General features: G+C 44.1%; 1 protein-coding gene across 1 annotated transcript in view; it reads left to right on the top strand.

Moving 5' to 3' along the window:
• Positions 1-13,385, top strand: part of LOC149435113 (potassium channel subfamily T member 1-like) — a 97,728-nt gene extending 84,343 nt beyond the window's left edge. The window contains exons 18-22 of the mRNA XM_089663000.1: positions 240-456; positions 5,270-5,375; positions 5,892-6,064; positions 9,709-9,780; positions 13,247-13,385. Coding sequence (XP_089519126.1) covers positions 240-456; positions 5,270-5,375; positions 5,892-6,064; positions 9,709-9,780; positions 13,247-13,385 — 707 coding nt within the window. The remainder of the gene's footprint in view (positions 1-239; positions 457-5,269; positions 5,376-5,891; positions 6,065-9,708; positions 9,781-13,246) is intronic.
• The last annotated feature ends 3,927 nt before the right edge of the window (positions 13,386-17,312 follow it).

Below are 17,312 nucleotides of genomic sequence, written 5' to 3'. Positions count from 1 at the left end.
TCACAGAAGTCTTTCAGCAGTAATGCTGATTGTACTGTCATATAAGCTAAGAACTAAAACTGCAGATTCCAATCTGTTTATAAAATAACTATGAAAATTTGGAAGACCATGCGAGTTTACAGTACAAAATCAAATACTCAATGAGAATACATAATAGTTTCGTGCTGACATTTTTCAAAACATTTGTTCTGTATTTACACAACATTACAATGTAAAGATGTTTGTTTTCTTTATTAAAGGGACAGTTGCAATGGATCTTCAGAACACAGACTGCCGTCCTGCCAACAGCAGCAAGCTGACATTGCCATCAGAAAATGGTTCTGGTACCAGAAGACCCAGCATTGCACCGGTTCTGGAAATTGCAGACAGCTCTACGGTGTTACCTTGTGACCTGCTTAGTGACCAATCCGAGGATGAGATGACCCAGTCAGATGATGAGGGGCTCCCGGTTTTGGAGTAAGTTTGATGTGGTCATGGCTGATGTGGCACATGGTCCACAGCATAGAATTTGTGCACTATCAATTCATAGAAACCAGTGGCGTTGCTAGGGATTGTGAAAGACCCGGTCCACTCTGGGGCACACAGAGGAGGCAGAAAGTGGGCACAGCCTAGTCACACCCTAAAATCATAGTAGCTTCAATGGGAATAGGTAAACTGAACAAGAGCCTATTTATTGTACATACTGAACCCACATGCCACAGTACTTGTGCCAACAATATTCTCTTAAAAGAGAAGTCTAAAAAAAAAACCATTTATACTCACCTAGGTGGATGCAGCATCGGGTCGATGCTACATCTGCCCCGCTGGCTCTGCAGTGAGAACTGAGTGATCAAAGACTGCTGATCAATCAGTTCTCTTCTCCACTCTGAACAAAGTGGTGGCTGTCAGTATCTGGCTCTCTGCAGCCCTCACTGGAGTGCTGCTTTGTGGAGGGGGCGGTAGGCGCTGGGTCAGACTCTTGCCCATACACTGAGAGGTTGAGCTAGGTGCCAGTCCAGGCTTCTGGGTGGATCCTGACCATATGGTTGGGATATTTTCAGAGCCTGGACCAACTGAGTGACGTCAGCTGTTTAGCCCACTGTTGGGTGACAGGTCACAGAAGTGCAGAACAAACTGCACTCCTGTGACCTACAGGAAAAGTATTAAAGGTGTTTGTAAAGGCATCTGTTCCTATGATAAATCTGTAAGTTGAGAATTTCCTGTTGCATCTCCATGACAAGAAATGATAGATCTCCCAAACAGGACACAAAATAACCTGACGAGCTTTTATCCTTCTTGCTGTAAGTAAAGCAAATCCGGGTGTTTCCTTTATGTACACTTGAATCAATGTGCCCCAAGTTACAGTGTCACAGACACGCATAAACCTCAGTTCAAAGTGTATTTATTTTATATTCAACCTTTTCATTAGATATAATTTATCAATCATACATCACAGGACACAGCCAACTTGACTACTTGGGGTATGCTGCCACCTTCAGGTGAATGGACACCAAGCAAAAAGTGGCAGGAAATCCCACCTGGGCATAACCCCCCCCCCCCCCCCCAAACTCAGCTAAGCCTGCATTTTATGGTAATGGGTGTGCCCACAGATATGTTATATTCCTAACACCCCTGTAGAGTAGAGTGAGGTCTCGTCCTGTCTGGTGTTGGGGTCAGATGACCAACCTGGACCCTACATGCAAGAATGGGGAAGGCCTGTACTGTTGCCAGTCAGTGCTAAATCTCGCAGGCAGCAATCTCCGGGGTACAATATAGCCGGTGACCTTGTTAGCAGAGTGTGATCCCCCTGGAGGTGAGTCAAGTCCTTGAAGACCCCAAGGCACATGCCTACTGGGATAGGTGAACATTGGATCTTATGGCAGACTGGAGAATACGCACATACACACTATACACACTGTATATTGTACATACATAGACATGACACACACAGTGGTTGATGGTCAGCTACATCACATACAATCTTCTCTCCCAAAATATTATTTAGGGACTCCTGACATAAGATTCCCCCACCACATTTAATATAAATGACTGTACAGATATCTCACTACAAAAGGGAAATCTCACTATTGTGGGAGGGATAGAGACACAAGCAACTGTTGGGGAATCTCACTATTGTGGGAGGGATAGAGACACAAGCAACTGTTGGGAAATCTGACTACTGTGGGAGGGATAGAGACACAAACCACTGATGGGAAATCTCACTGTTGTGGGAGGGATAGAGACACAAGCAACTGTTGGGAAATCTCACTATTGTGGGAGGGATAGAGACACAAACCACTGATGGGAAATTTGACTATTTTGGGAGGGATAGAGACACAAGCAACCGTTGGGAATACTCACTATTGTGGGAGGGATAGAGACACAACTGTTAGGAAATCTGACTATTGTGGGAGGGATAGAGACACAAACCACTGATGGGAAATCTGACTATTGTGGGAGGCATAGAGACACAAGCAACCGTTGGGAAATCTCACTTTTATGGGAGGGACAGAGACACAACTGTTCGTAAATCTCACTATTGTGGGAGGGATAGAGACACAAGCAACTGTTGGGAAATCTGACTATTGTGGGAGGGATAGAGACACAAACCACTGATGGGAAATTTGATTATTTTGGGAGGGATAGAGATACAAGCAACCGTTGGGAATACTCACTATTGTGGGAGGGATAGAGACACAACTGTTAGGAAATCTGACTATTGTGGGAGGGATAGAGACACAAACCACTGATGGGAAATCTGACTATTATGGGAGGCATAGAGACACAAGCAACCGTTGGGAAATCTCACTATTATGGGAGGGACAGAGACACAACTGTTTGTAAATCTCACTATTGTGGGAGGGATAGAGACACAAACCACTGATGGGAAATCTGACTATTGTGGGAGGGATAGAGACACAAGCAACCGTTGGGAAATCTCACTATTATGGGAGGGATAGAGACACAACTGTTTGGAAATCTGACTATTGTGGGAGGGATAGAGACACAAACCACTGATGAGAAATCTGACTATTGTGGGAGGGATAGAGACACAAGCAACCGTTGGGAAATCTCACTATTGTGGGAGGGATAGAGACACAAGCAACTGTTGGGAAATCTCACTATTGTGGGAGGGATAAAGACACAACTGTTAGGAAATCTGACTATTGTGGGAGGGATAGAGACACAAGCAACTGTTGGGAAATCTGACTATTGTGGGAGGGATAGAGACACAACTGTTGGGGAATCTCACCATTGTGGGGGGCATGTTTGTAAGGTAGAGGTAGAAATATGGAACAGCAAGCATGTAAATTGTAAAAGTGACATCAAATGAAGTAAACATTACAATAACGAAGCCGATTATGTTCCAACGTAAAATACACGATAGGTTGCCTGTGAGAAACGTTGTTACGCATATGTCACGTTTCACATGGTGGTGGAAATGAATCCAGGAGATTTAAGTGTAAATTCTTTTCATGAGTGAAGTGATTGTACATCTTCTTAAGCCTGTCACCGGTGAACATACAAAATATTTTCCTTCACACAAAGGTTCTTACAGAATAAAACAAGCTTTAAAAAAAAAAAAAAAGACAATCCCGTTGAACTGCAAATCTGTCTTATTTCCCAGTGACCATGTGTCATGTATATTTCATGTGAAGTCACATTTGCATGGCTGTGAGCATTCATAAATAATGTTTTGTTTCAGGGAAAATATTATTAGCACAAAAGATGCACACTGTTACAATGTGTGGAACTGGCTGTTATCATGGCATAACACTGCCCCCTAATGGCTGATTATCAAACTACCTGCAATAGGAATATGTCTCAGATGTAAGCTGCCCTTCTGTGACAGACCCAACCGGGACAGGGGATTTGGAGGGGACTAGGGGCTAGCCTTCTGTCCACTGATTATGGCCATTAGGGAGAGCAAATCATTCTCTAATGATAGACAACAACATGATGAACGCTGAGAGCGAGGCTTGGATTAATTCTCTGCATAAAGACAATAGATCTTCCCATCTGGAGTGGATGGAAAGGTGTAATATTAATCTTGTACAGGTTAATGGTTAGAGGAAATATGGTGGCCCTCGTGTGGACTGGGTTGGAGAAGCTTCTCTATTTAGGACTGAAATATTTACCAACAATCTCCCTCAAGAAATCTATGAAAAAAAATTAATTCCACTTTTGCAAACTGTTGGAATATAGTATGAGTTTTGTTTCATGACAGATTATACAAGTGAAAGCAAACACCTGATAGACAGCATGTGTAATGTACTTTGTGTATTCAGGAGTGGGCTTGTTGCTGGTCTGTCTGGGGTGGGCTCTCTGATTAATCAAAGGTTTTTCTGGGTGCCTGGCTGTTGATTAGTGTACTGTTAATTAGATCACTGTTAGCTGTTGGCTGTACTGTTTACCATTTGCATTGTTTAGGATAATGTGATCAAACTCTTACCTAATCAGTGTGGGATGTATTATCTCAAAGTGTAATATTTGTTTTATTGTTCACGTGGGGACTGCCATTATTATAGAAGTATATAAAAACCTGTATTTCTGTTCAGTAAAGTAGTTCTTGTTGCACCTGAACTAGTGCCATCTAGTTCTTGGATGCAATGCTCAGCTATATTACCCTGGTCCGGTGTCTCCGCGGTGAGGAAGCAGTTCTCTGAAGGAATCGCCCAATCGGGGTGACAGGCATTCCGTCACACCCTGATTGGGCTGCATATGCTGTGCACATTGTATTTCCCTGGACTGAAAAAAATTGCACAGAACCTGTTTTATGCATTGAGGTGCCTTGAAAGTCCATTCAATACACATGGGCTTCCTAACTGCATTGAGGTGCGTCAAAGCACACTATTAGGTTGATTTACTAAAACTGGGGAGTGCAAAATCTGCTACAGCTCTGCATAGAAACCAATCAGCTTCCATTTTTTTTTTGTCAAAGCTTAATTAAACAAGGTGAACGTGGAAGCTGATTTGGCTACCATGCAAAGTTGTACCCGAATTTTGCACTCTCCAATTTTAGTGAATAACCCCCATGTTGTGGTGTTAATGGCTGCTTGCTGGAAACAATGCTATGTATGGCCATGTATATGTATGTTGAAGTCTGTGTATTCCCTATGCATTAGCTGAAATATTAAAGCATACTGTAGAGAGAAGAGGCAGATAAGTGGTTATCACCACCATGCCTTCCTCTGATAATTTCATATTACATACACTTGGCTAACGCAGGAGTTTAGAAAGGTTCTGTTCATTAATAACTTTATTTATATATATTTATTTTCTTCTGCAGTTATGTGAAAGGATACCCACCAAATTCACCGTATATTGGGAGCTCGCCAACTCTTTGCCACCTTCTGCCATCAAAAGCTGCATTTTGTTGCCTGCGTTTGGATAAGGTAATGCATGTTATATAAAGTGATTGTTTGTTTGTTTGTTTGTTTGTTTGTTTTTTACCTAACCCACCGAGTGGTCATAGACCAGTACAAATGACTTACTGACAAAATCAAAAATGTATTTCTTCATTTATGTGTTGTCTCATTCACTCTATTTATAATGTGTTACACAGATTAAATCTTTTTACGTCTTTTTGTTATGTTTGAATGAATGATTTTGTAAATCAATGTTTTAATGGGGACAAATCATCTTTTCTGTGTGGTGGGTGCCTTTCTCCTAGAATAGACTCTTGATAAAAGTTTAGAAAACTTTAGGAAGTTGGAGAAGTTTGTTGGAAGTTTAGTTGACACTTTATGAGTGCACAGGAGAGTTATAAATTCCCGATGGTTGTCATATTGTTTCCTGATGAATAAGAAGCACCCAGCCAGGCAAGAGATGTGTTTGTATCCCGAGGGAAATGTGTTGACAGGTGCCTCCTGCTTTCCTCAGTGAGTTTTGGTGTCTCCTTGCACACACAGGGCTGCAAACATAACAGCTTTGAAGATGCCAAGGCCTACGGCTTCAAGAACAAACTGATTATCGTGTCTGCAGAGACTGCTGGGAACGGGCTGTATAATTTCATCGTTCCCCTGAGAGCGTACTACAGATCGCGCAAAGAGCTCAATCCAATCGTCCTCCTCTTGGACAATCCGTACGTAATTCCTACATTTTGTCCTCAATCTGAAGGGACAGGAGACAGCAACCCAGTTTTTTAAATGTTTCATTTCTAGCTGTAACAGAATTCCTGCACATTTCTTGGTTGCATTTATCTCTTCCTGCTCCTTCTCAGTGCTTAACCCCTAGATGCCGCATGCAAATATGCAGCATCTGGACCTTGACGCCGAGCGGCCACATATTTGCGTACCATTATAAAATACATATGTGCTGAGAGTGCTCACCCTGTGCACTCCCAGCACATATGTCCGTGACTCATGGAAAGTTCCCTATCCCCTCTTGCGATCGGGACCGTTTCCGATCATGTGACCGCCGTTACAGCGAATCACGGTGGTTACATGACCCTAAAACCCCACCTGCCTCCCGTCTTCTGAAACTCTTAAAGGGCCGGGAGGAGCCGGTGCAAAGGAGTTAAGTTGGACGCTTCCTTCCAACCTTAAGATATGTTGATATAGTGTTGTGCTACTCAATAAAACATCTCAAATACATAAATACACTGAATACTAATGAAAAAAATAAAAAAATCAAAGTGTCTATTAAATAGTTCATAACAAATAATGTGTAGGTGATCCAAAAAGTTAGTTCTGTGCTTCACACGACAAATATACAATCGTGTGATAAACACCACCACCACATGTAAAGATGGATGCTCAACTGTACACCAGGACCTACAGAATTAAATACAGGTCACAAGTGCTTAGTTGTAGTTCCATAAGTGGATTCAAGACGGCAGCAACTGGTCACACTATATATATCCTCCAGCAGTATTATAACCGCCGCTCCAAAAATGTCACCTCCACTTCCTCTCCTCCACTCCGGGACCCCCATAGTGTAATACTGTTTATTGTATTAAAAGCCGAATACCAATAAAAACGCATTAAACACTGATTGTAAAAGCGCAACTCATGAGGACCAGACTTCTAGTCCACGGCTCTGTGATGGAAATGACTTCACTAAGCTCCGCCCTATGCGTTACGCCACCAACCCACGTGACTTTGTCAAGGGAAAAAAACAAAAACCTTCCAACCTTGTCTACTTTTTGAGAATTGTGCTGGTTTGTGCAAATATGAGTCCCCAAGTGTACAAAATGAAATGAGTGATGGAATCCTCTTAATCTGATTGGAGATGCTAGGTGTGCACAGTGCCGCTCACAGCAAGCTCAGGAAATATATATTTTATTGATGTCGAGCACAAGAGCACATAATACCACATTCGCAAAATACTGTAGATTCAAAATCAGAAAGAATTTAGAATTTTAAACAGATTCAATGCATTGTAACGGGTCAGTCCAGCCAAAACTCATGTTTTATAGTTTCTCTTTAGATTAAGCCCCAAACAGAATCAAACATGACTCTGAATGAATATATCCATTTCTATTATATAGTATACCTTTTAAAAATATGTGTGTATGTATCCATCAGTGACCTGATGCCCTGGCAGGAAGGCCAACCACATGAGAATGGTGTTTCTGTGAACAGGTCAAGCGTCTCCTTTTAAAGCAGCGGTTCTCAACCTGGGGGTCGCGACCCCTTTGGGGGTCGAACGACCATTTCCCAGGGGTCGCCTAAGACCATCGGAAAACACATATTTCCGATGGTCTTAGGAACCGAGACACCGCTCCTCTCTCCGGCGATGTGTGGGCGGGATGATACGCTGCTCCTGTCACCTGGCCACACCTCCGGGATCGCTCAGCAGCTCCGCCTCCTCGCCGCTGATTGGCCACCGGAACTGTAGCTCAGGAGAGGCACACAGGCGGCCAATCACCGGCGAGGAGGTGGAGCTTGGAGAGGAGGAGCCGAGCGGCAGCGCGCGTACATCAAAGAAGATCGAGGGAGCTGCCGGAGCGAGTGAAGAGGAGAGCGGCCAGAGAAGGAAGACAGCTGACAGGTAAGTGAGAGAGCGAGCCCAGGCTGTCACTAATACCAACGATGGGGCACTATTCCTCCCCCCACTGACACCAACGATGGGGCACTATTCCTCCCCCCACTGACACCAACGATGGGGCACTATTCCTCCCCCCACTGACACCAACGATGGGGCACTATTCCTCCCCCCACTGACACCAACGATGGGGCACTATTCCTCCCCCCACTGACACCAACGATGGGACACTATTTCCCCCCCCACTGACACCAACGATGGGACACTATTTCCCCCCCCCCCGACCCCAATGATGGGGCACTATTCTCCCCTCCACCACACTGACATCAATGATGGGGCACTATTCCTCCCACTGACACCAATGATGGGACACTATTCCTCCCACTGACACCAATGATGGGGCACTATTCCTCCCACTGACACCAATGATGGTGCACTATTCCTCCCACTGACACCAATGATGTGGCACTATTCCTCCCACTGACACCAGTGATGAGGCACTACTCCCCCCACTGACACCAGTGATGGGGCACTACTCCCCCCACTGACACCAGTGATGGGGCACTACTCCCCCCACTGACACCAGTGATGGGGCACTACTCCCCCCACTGACACCAGTGATGGAGCACTATTCCTCCCACTGACACCAATGATGGGGCACTACTCCCCCCACTGACACCAATGATGGGGCACTACTCCCCCCACTGACACCAATGATGGGGCACTACTCCTCCCACCGACACCAGTGATGGGGCACTACTCCTCCCACTGACACCAGTGATGGGGCACTACTCCCCCCACTGACACCAGTGATGGGGCACTACTCCCCCCACTGACACCAATGATGGGGCACTACTCCCCCCACTGACACCAATGATGGGGCACTATTCCTCCCACTGACAGCAATGATGGGGCACTATTCCTCCCACTGACACCAATGATGGGGCACTATTCCTCCCACTGACACCAATGATGGGGCACTATTCCTCCCACTGACACCAATGATGGGGCACTATTCCTCCCACTGACACCAATGATGGGGCACTATTCCTCCCACTGATACCAACGATGGGGCACTATTCCTCCCACTGATACCAACGATGGGGCACTATTCCTCCCACTGACACCAACGATGGGGCACTATTCCTCCCACTGACACCAACGATGGGGCACTATTCCTCCCACTGACACCAACGATGGGGCACTATTCCTCCCACTGACACCAACGATGGGGCACTATTCCTCCCACTGACACCAACGATGGGGCACTATTCCTCCCACTGACACCAGTGATGGGGCACTCTTCCTCCCACTGACACCAGTGATGGGTCACTATTCCTCCCACTGACACCAGTGATGGGTCACTATTCCTCCCACTGACACCAGTGATGGGGCACTATTCCTCCCACTGACACCAGTGATGGGGCACTATTCCTCCCACTGATACCAACGATGGGGCACTATTCATCCCACTGACATCAGTGATGGGGCACTACTCCTTCCACTGACACCAATGATGTGGCACTACTCCTCCCACTGCAAAATTACAGTTATGAAGTAGCAACGAAAATAATTTTATGGTTGGGGGTCACCACAACATGAGGAACTGTATTAAGGGGTCGCGGCATTAGAAAGGTTGAGAACCACTGTTTTAAAGGCACATGCGCAAAACCTCAAGGAGCCTATTTTGTCTTTTTTCATAGTTTTTTTTTCTATTTTTCTTTTGTCTTCTTCCAACAGGCCAGACAATCACTTCCTAGAAGCAATTTCCTGTTTCCCGATGGTCTACTTCATGGTCGGCACCATAGATAAGTAGGTTTGTTTATCAGCATGCTGTAAATCGTAACATTGAATCTGTCTATCTTCATTGGTGATATTCTTCTTTATCATGATTTGTATGGAAAATGGTGTTATAACAACTTAGATCAGCCTTTCTCAACCAGGGTGCCCAGGCACCCTAGGGTGCCTTGAGGTTTTTTCTCAGGGGTGCTTTGGCAAAATGTCTATAAATTGCCCAAAACTTGTATACAAGCCAGTGGGTGGAACAAGCCTGCCTTTTAATTACACAAAGTCAAAGGTTTTCATTGTGCACCAATACAACCTTCTACCCTCCGGCATCCTGACAACTAATGACATCATCAGTTGATAAGAAGGATGTCAGCTGCCTGCACAGCATCCTAGTTTGACCTTCCCTGCCCCTCTCCATCAGTGCTGGGGTCACATTAGCTCAGTGATGGAGAAAAACTGAGGGAGAAGAGAAACATTGGAATACTAGTTAGTATCAGTGTGTAAACGTGTATTTGCTTTGGAAGAATAAATCACCTCTAATGTTGGGTGTCCTACATGTGTAGATGTTGCCGTGTTATATAAAACTATTAGAATAGTTTTTTTCACATTTTAGAATGGGGTGCCTCAAGATTGTCCATGATTTTAAAGGGTGCCTCAAGACTGTCCATAATTTGAGGGTACTTCAGGACTGTCCATAATATTAAAGGGTGCCTCGAGACTGTCCATAATTTTAAAGGGTGCCTCGGGACTGTCCATAATTTGAGGGTGCCTCGGGACTGTCCATATTATTAAAGGGTGCCTCGGGACTGTCCAAAATTTGAGGGTGTCTCGGGACTGTCCATAATATTAAAGGGTGCCTCGGGACTGTCCATAATTTGAGGGTGCCTCGGGACTGTCCATATTATTAAAGGGTGCCTCGGGACTGTCCATAATTTGATGGTGCCTTGGGACTGTCCATAATATTAAAGGGTGCCTCGGGACTGTCCATAATTTTAAAGGGTGCCTCGAGACTGTCCATAATTTTAAAGGGTGCCTCGGGACTGTCTATAATATTAAAGGGTGCCTCGAAATGTCCATAATTTTAAAGGGTGCCTTTGGGACTGTCCATAATTTGATGGTGCCTTGGGACTGTCCATAATATTAAAGGGTGCCTCGAGTCTGTCCATAATAATAAGGGGTGCCTCAGGACTGTCCATAATATTAACGGGTGCCTCAGCACTGTCCATAATATTAAAGGGTGCCTTGACTGAAAAAAGGTTGAGAAACACTGTCTTAGATTGTGACTCTTATCTAAAGAAAAGCGAAGACCAGTGCCAATAATTTTTACATTTTGGATAGAGTGGAAAAATTTGTGAAGTTTTTATAAGAAATGCAGGGAGTTGTTGTCCCAGAACAGGAAAGCACAGACAGCATCCAAAATACTATGTGTAGTTCTAACCCATGTCTACTCTAATGAAAATATGTTTTTGTTTTTGTCTGTGTCCTACTGGAGAGACTTCCCAGGACACTTCCCGTCCTGGCACAAAGTGAGGGGAACTTTCTGCAAAAGGGACACAGATGGCAATAATTCTTCTCTGCTCTATCTAAACAAAAATAAAAGGTTTTGACTAGACTTGGACCTTCAAAAACTATCCAGTGCAGAATAACAATAAGGCGGTAGGCGGTAATACTGATGACTCTTAAAGCAGAATGAGAAAAAAGGAACATATGTACTACCTCTCTGCAATACTGCTGGGAATCCATAAAGACCAGTGCACACAGATTTTGCGAAAGTGTCTCTCGTGGATCCTAAAAGTGATGCAGAAAGCGCCAAATTCATGTACCTGTCTGGAACCTGTACTTGAATCTGGCACGTGATGCGACACTTTTAGAATGCACTTGAGACACTTTCACTAAATCTGTTTGCACCGGTTTCTCTGAACTGTGGTATTTTATTTTGAATTTGGCGCGTTTAAGAACTACCTGTATTTGGTGCACAAGTAGCTGCCAGAACCAAAAGTGATGCAAATGCTCAATGAATTTAGCACAATACATTAACAAGAGGGATTAATGCCAGAAAAGTGGCACAGAAGCTTTATTGAACTCCTTCCACTGTGTTTTGTCTCTTTAACCACTTGCCCTCCAGAGGATTTACCCCCCTTCCTGACCAGGCCATTTTTTGCGATACAGCGCTGCATTACTTTAACTGATAACTGCATGGTCATGCAATGCTACACAAAAATTAAATTGACTTCCTTTTTTTCCCACGAATAGAGCGTTCTTTTGGTGGTATTTGATCTCCTCTTCATTTATTTTTGTGCTATAAAAGAAAAGACCGACAATTTTGAGAAAAAAAACAATATTTTTGACTTTTTGCTATTAAACATGTCCAGCAAAAAAATTTTAAAAATCAAATTTTGTCATAAAATTAGGGCAAAAGGTATTCTGCTACATGTCTTTGCTAAAAAAAATCCCAATACGTGTAACTTAATTGGTTTACGTGAAAGTTATAGCGTTTATAAAAGTTGTTATATATACTGGAATTTTTTTTTCTCTTCTTTACTAGTAATGGTGATGATCAGCGACTTATAGCGTGACTGCAGCGGGCATTGTAACACTGGAGGGAACTGACTTACTGTCACTGACATCTCCAGTGACACTAATACAGTGATCAGTGCTAATAAAAAGCACTGACACTGTACTAATGGCACTGGGCGGAAAGGGGTTAACATGAGGGGCAATCAAAGGGTTAACTGTGTGCTGTTTTACTGTGTGCTGTGTGTATGCTTTACCCTATGCAAAGCCATACAAAGCAGTGTGCAGGAGCTGACAGGGGAGAGATCTGTGTTTTTTATACACAGGTCTCTCCCCTGTCGGTGATACTCAGCAATTGGCGGGTGTCGGTGGGGAATCACCAGCCAGGACCCAGTGATTGACAGCTGAGGCCGCAAATGGTGGCGCAGGTAGAGCGCGCATGTGGCCCCTACCTGGAACTGCAAAATCATGTATATATACATGATTTTACGTACCCTTGCCACCCTGTAGCAGTATTTCTGCTATAGGGCAACGTGGAAGTGGTCAAAGACCCTGCAAGTACAGAAGAATCTCCACTCCTAATCTTCTGTTGTGGGCTGCTAACACATTTTTGTGGACTGATTGCCAGTGTTCTTTTGCTAAACTACTCAACTACTCCCACTCTGCTATGTCTACAACCTAGACACAAATTATTCTGTAGTCCAATATAAGAACTCAGAAGGCTCTTTGAGATGGCATAGGACAGCTCCTAATTTGTGCACTTGTCAAGTAGATATAATAAGGTGCTTTCAAATCATTGTACTAAGCCACAGATTTCTCCCTCTAGTGGCTAATCTACAAATCTCAAACTTTTATTTTGCAAGAAAAATATGGAAGCATGTGAAAATGTGAAAGTTACATAAAAAAATGACAAAACTGTAAACATTTAAAAAATAACACAAAACTCCCAATGGAATGAACTTTCTGTCTTTCTCAGTTTGGATAATTTACTGCAGTGTGGAATCATCTACGCAGACAATTTAGTGGTGGTAGACAAGGAGAGCACCATGAGTGCAGAGGAGGATTACATGGCAGACGCCAAGACGATTGTGAACGTGCAGACTATGTTCAGGTGAGATAAAGTGGCTGCTCTCTGTCCCTGGTCCCATATCGATTAGATGCTTTTCATACAGCATTTGTGCACAGCCTGCCCTTTCTGATAATTAAAGTACTAAATAGATTTCATTGTAAGCTGTGTCTAAGGGTTTCCTGGCAAAGCCCCTCAATGTGAAGCAATACTGAGTGCAACTCAATTACTATGTTTCCATGATGGGTGACAGCAAAAGCAAATGACTATTTCTAAAATCTTCACTTGCAGTGAGTAGAACTTGGTAGAGCGATCGGACATTTAATGCCCTTTTTTAGGTTGATTGATTAAACACAACATAAAATTGGATCTCTTTCAATAAAATTGTCAAAGTTCATTCCTGTCAATTTCATGTCAATTCAATCTTTTAGTAAACTGTATGGAATCTGTCATTTTATTTCTCAGTTTCCACTTCACCAATGCCTACTGTGGTGGTCGATGGAACTCATGGGTGGCAAATTACTCATTTCCGGTTATTACTTTCTGATCATATTTGCGATTCCTGGTGACTCAAACGTGGTATGACCAGATTAAGTTTTCATAGTACTCCAGTAATGAGAAACTGACAAAATTCAACAATTTGTTTTTGAAAATGGTACATTTTAAAAGTGATCAATGTTGACAACAGGGGCGGACTGACAACTCATGGGGCCCCCGGGCAATAGAGGATCATGGGGCCCCTGTGTCCTTGCCCACACTCAAAGCACACCCAAAAAAGGCCTATAAAAAGGTACCAGGGGAATTTCATGGGGCCCCCTTCTGACCCTGGACCCTCGGGCAGTGCCCGAGTGCTCGAATGGTCAGTCCGCCCCTGGTTGACAAGTATACCAACTACCATAGTATGAATACAAAAAATGTTACTGAGGCACAGGCAGGGGCGGACTGACAACTCATGGGGCCCCCGGGCAATAGGGGATCATGGGGCCCCTGTGTCCTTGCCCACACTCAAAAAAGCCTATAAAAAAGGTACCAGGGGCATTTCATGGGGCCCCCTACTGACCCCGGGCCCTCGGGCAGTGCCCGAGTGCTCGAATGGTCACTCCGCCCCTGGTTGACAAGTATACCAACTACCATAGTATGAATACAAAAAATGTTACTGAGGCACAGGCAGGGGCGGACTGACAACTCATGGTGCCCCCGGGCAATAGGGGATCATGGGGCCCCTGTGTCCTTGCCCACACTCAAAAAAGCCTATAAAAAAGGTACCAGGGGCATTTCATGGGGCCCCCTACTGACCCCGGGCCCTCGGGCAGTGCCCGAGTGCTCGAATGGTCACTCCGCCCCTGGTTGACAAGTATACCAACTACCATAGTATGAATACAAAAAATGTTACTGAGGCACAGGCAGGGGCGGACTGACAACTCATGGGGCCCCCGGGCAATAGGGGATCATGGGGCCCCTGTGTCCTTGCCCACACTCAAAAAAGCCTATAAAAAAGGTACCAGGGGCATTTCATGGGGCCCCCTACTGACCCCGGGCCCTCGGGCAGTGCCCGAGTGCTCGAATGGTCACTCCGCCCCTGGTTGACAAGTATACCAACTACCATAGTATGAATACAAAAAATGTTACTGAGGCACAGGCAGGGGCGGACTGACAACTCATGGGGCCCCCGGGCAATAGGGGATCATGGGGCCCCTGTGTCCTTGCCCACACTCAAAAAAGCCTATAAAAAAGGTACCAGGGGCATTTCATGGGGCCCCCTACTGACCCCGGGCCCTCGGGCAGTGCCCGAGTGCTCGAATGGTCAGTCCGCCCCTGGGCACAGGTGTCCCATTGAATGATTGGAATTCATGATTCTGAGTGAAAGGGAGTGAATGGGATTTGACTGGGCAAGTATGTAGGGAATGTGAACAATTGAGAAGTGTTAGAAAATTTGGAACATTTTCTGATAGGTATTCAGTAGAGATGAGCGAATCGAACCAGGCGAACCGGAATTCGATACGAATTTCAGGAAAAATTCGATTCGCGTCGAATCCAAATATTTGCCTACTTCGGGTGCGCGAATCGGATTTTTCCCGATCAGCCGGCAAAAGTGTCCCTGCAGAGAGCTCCGCTATTTCTGACAGTTCTCTGACAGAAGGAACACATGTACAGCGGTTGAAACATTGTATCTATTTGTTTCCATTTAGGATACAGATGTTTTTATTCAGAAACAGATGTTTCAACCGCTGTACATGTGAAGGAGCTGTCAGAGAACTGTCAGAAATAGAGGAACTCTGCAGATACACTTTTTGCCGGTTTGGAATTCTTATTTTCATCCTACTTCTTCTTCTTCTTCTTCATCCTCATCCTCATCCTCAGAAGAAGAAGAGGATGAGGATGAAGAAGAAGAAGAAGAAGTAGGATGAAAATAAGAATAATTCCAAGCCGGGCAAAAAGTGTATCTGCAGAGCTCCTCTAAGTGTATCTGCAGAATAGAGGAGCTCTGCAGATACACTTTTTGCCGGCTTGGAATTATTCTTATTTTCATCCTACTTCTTCTTCATCCTCATCCTCTTCTTCTTCTTCTGAGGATGAGGATGAAGAAGAAGAAGAAGAAGAAGAAGTAGGATGAAAATAAGAATAATTCCAAGCCGGCAAAAAGTGTATCTGCAGAGCTCCTCTATTCTGCAGATACACTTAGAGGAGCTCTGCAGATACACTTTTTGCCGGCTTGGAATTAATCTTATTTTCATCCTACTTCTTCTTCTTCTTCTTCTTCATCCTCATCCTCAGAAGAAGAAGAAGAGGATGAGGATGAAGAAGAAGAAGAAGAAGTAGGATGAAAATAAGAATAATTCCAAGCCGGCAAAAAGTGTATCTGCAGAGCTCCTCTAAGTGTATCTGCAGAATAGAGGAGCTCTGCAGATACACTTTTTGCCGGCTTGGAATTATTCTTATTTTCATCCTACTTCTTCTTCTTCTTCTTCTTCCTCTTCATCCTCATCCTCATCCCCTTCTTCTTCCGAGGATGAGGATGAAGAAGAAGAAGAAGAAAAAGTAGGATGAAAATAAGAATAATTCCAAGCCGGCAAAAAGTGTATCTGCAGAGCTCCTCTATTCTGCAGATACACTTAGAGGAGCTCTGCAGATACACTTTTTGCCGGCTTGGAATTAATCTTATTTTCATCCTACTTCTTCTTCTTCATCCTCATCCTCAGAAGAAGAAGAAGAGGATGAGGATGAAGAAGAAGAAGAAGTAGGATGAAAATAAGAATAATTCCAAGCCGGCAAAAAGTGTATCTGCAGAGCTCCTCTAAGTGTATCTGCAGAATAGAGGAGCACTGCAGATACACTTTTTGCCGGCTTGGAATTATTCTTATTTTCATCCTACTTCTTCTTCCTCTTCATCCTCATCCTCTTCTTCTCCTTCTGAGGATGAGGATGAAGAAGAAGAAGAAGAAGAAGAAGAAGTAGGATGAAAATAAGAATAATTCCAAGCCGGCAAAAAGTGTATCTGCAGAGCTCCTCTATTCTGCAGATACACTTAGAGGAGCTCTGCAGATACACTTTTTGCCGGCTTGGAATTAATCTTATTTTCATCCTACTTCTTCTTCTTCTTCTTCTTCATCCTCATCCTCAGAAGAAGAAGAAGAGGATGAGGATGAGGATAAAGAAGAAGAAGAAGTAGGATGAAAATAAGAATAATTCCAAGCCGGCAAAAAGTGTATCTGCAGAGCTCCTCTATTCTGCAGATACACTTAGAGGAGCTCTGCAGATACACTTTTTGCCGGCTTGGAATTAATCTTATTTTCATCCTACTTCTTCTTCTTCATCCTCATCCTCAGAAGAAGAAGAAGAGGATGAGGATGAAGAAGAAGAAGAAGAAGTAGGATGAAAATAAGAATAATTCCAAGCCGGCAAAAAGTGTATCTGCAGAGCTCCGCTAAGTGTATCTGCAGAGCTCCGCTATTTCTGACAGTTCTGTGACATTCAC

This window comes from Staurois parvus, unplaced genomic scaffold (genome assembly GCF_062004578.1).
Source record: "Staurois parvus isolate SC_StPar_1 unplaced genomic scaffold, SC_StPar_1.0 ptg001608l, whole genome shotgun sequence".
Lineage (NCBI taxonomy): Eukaryota > Metazoa > Chordata > Amphibia > Anura > Ranidae > Staurois > Staurois parvus.
The sequence above is the reverse complement of the archived record's forward strand: the minus strand, read 5'-3'. Positions and strand labels throughout refer to the sequence as shown.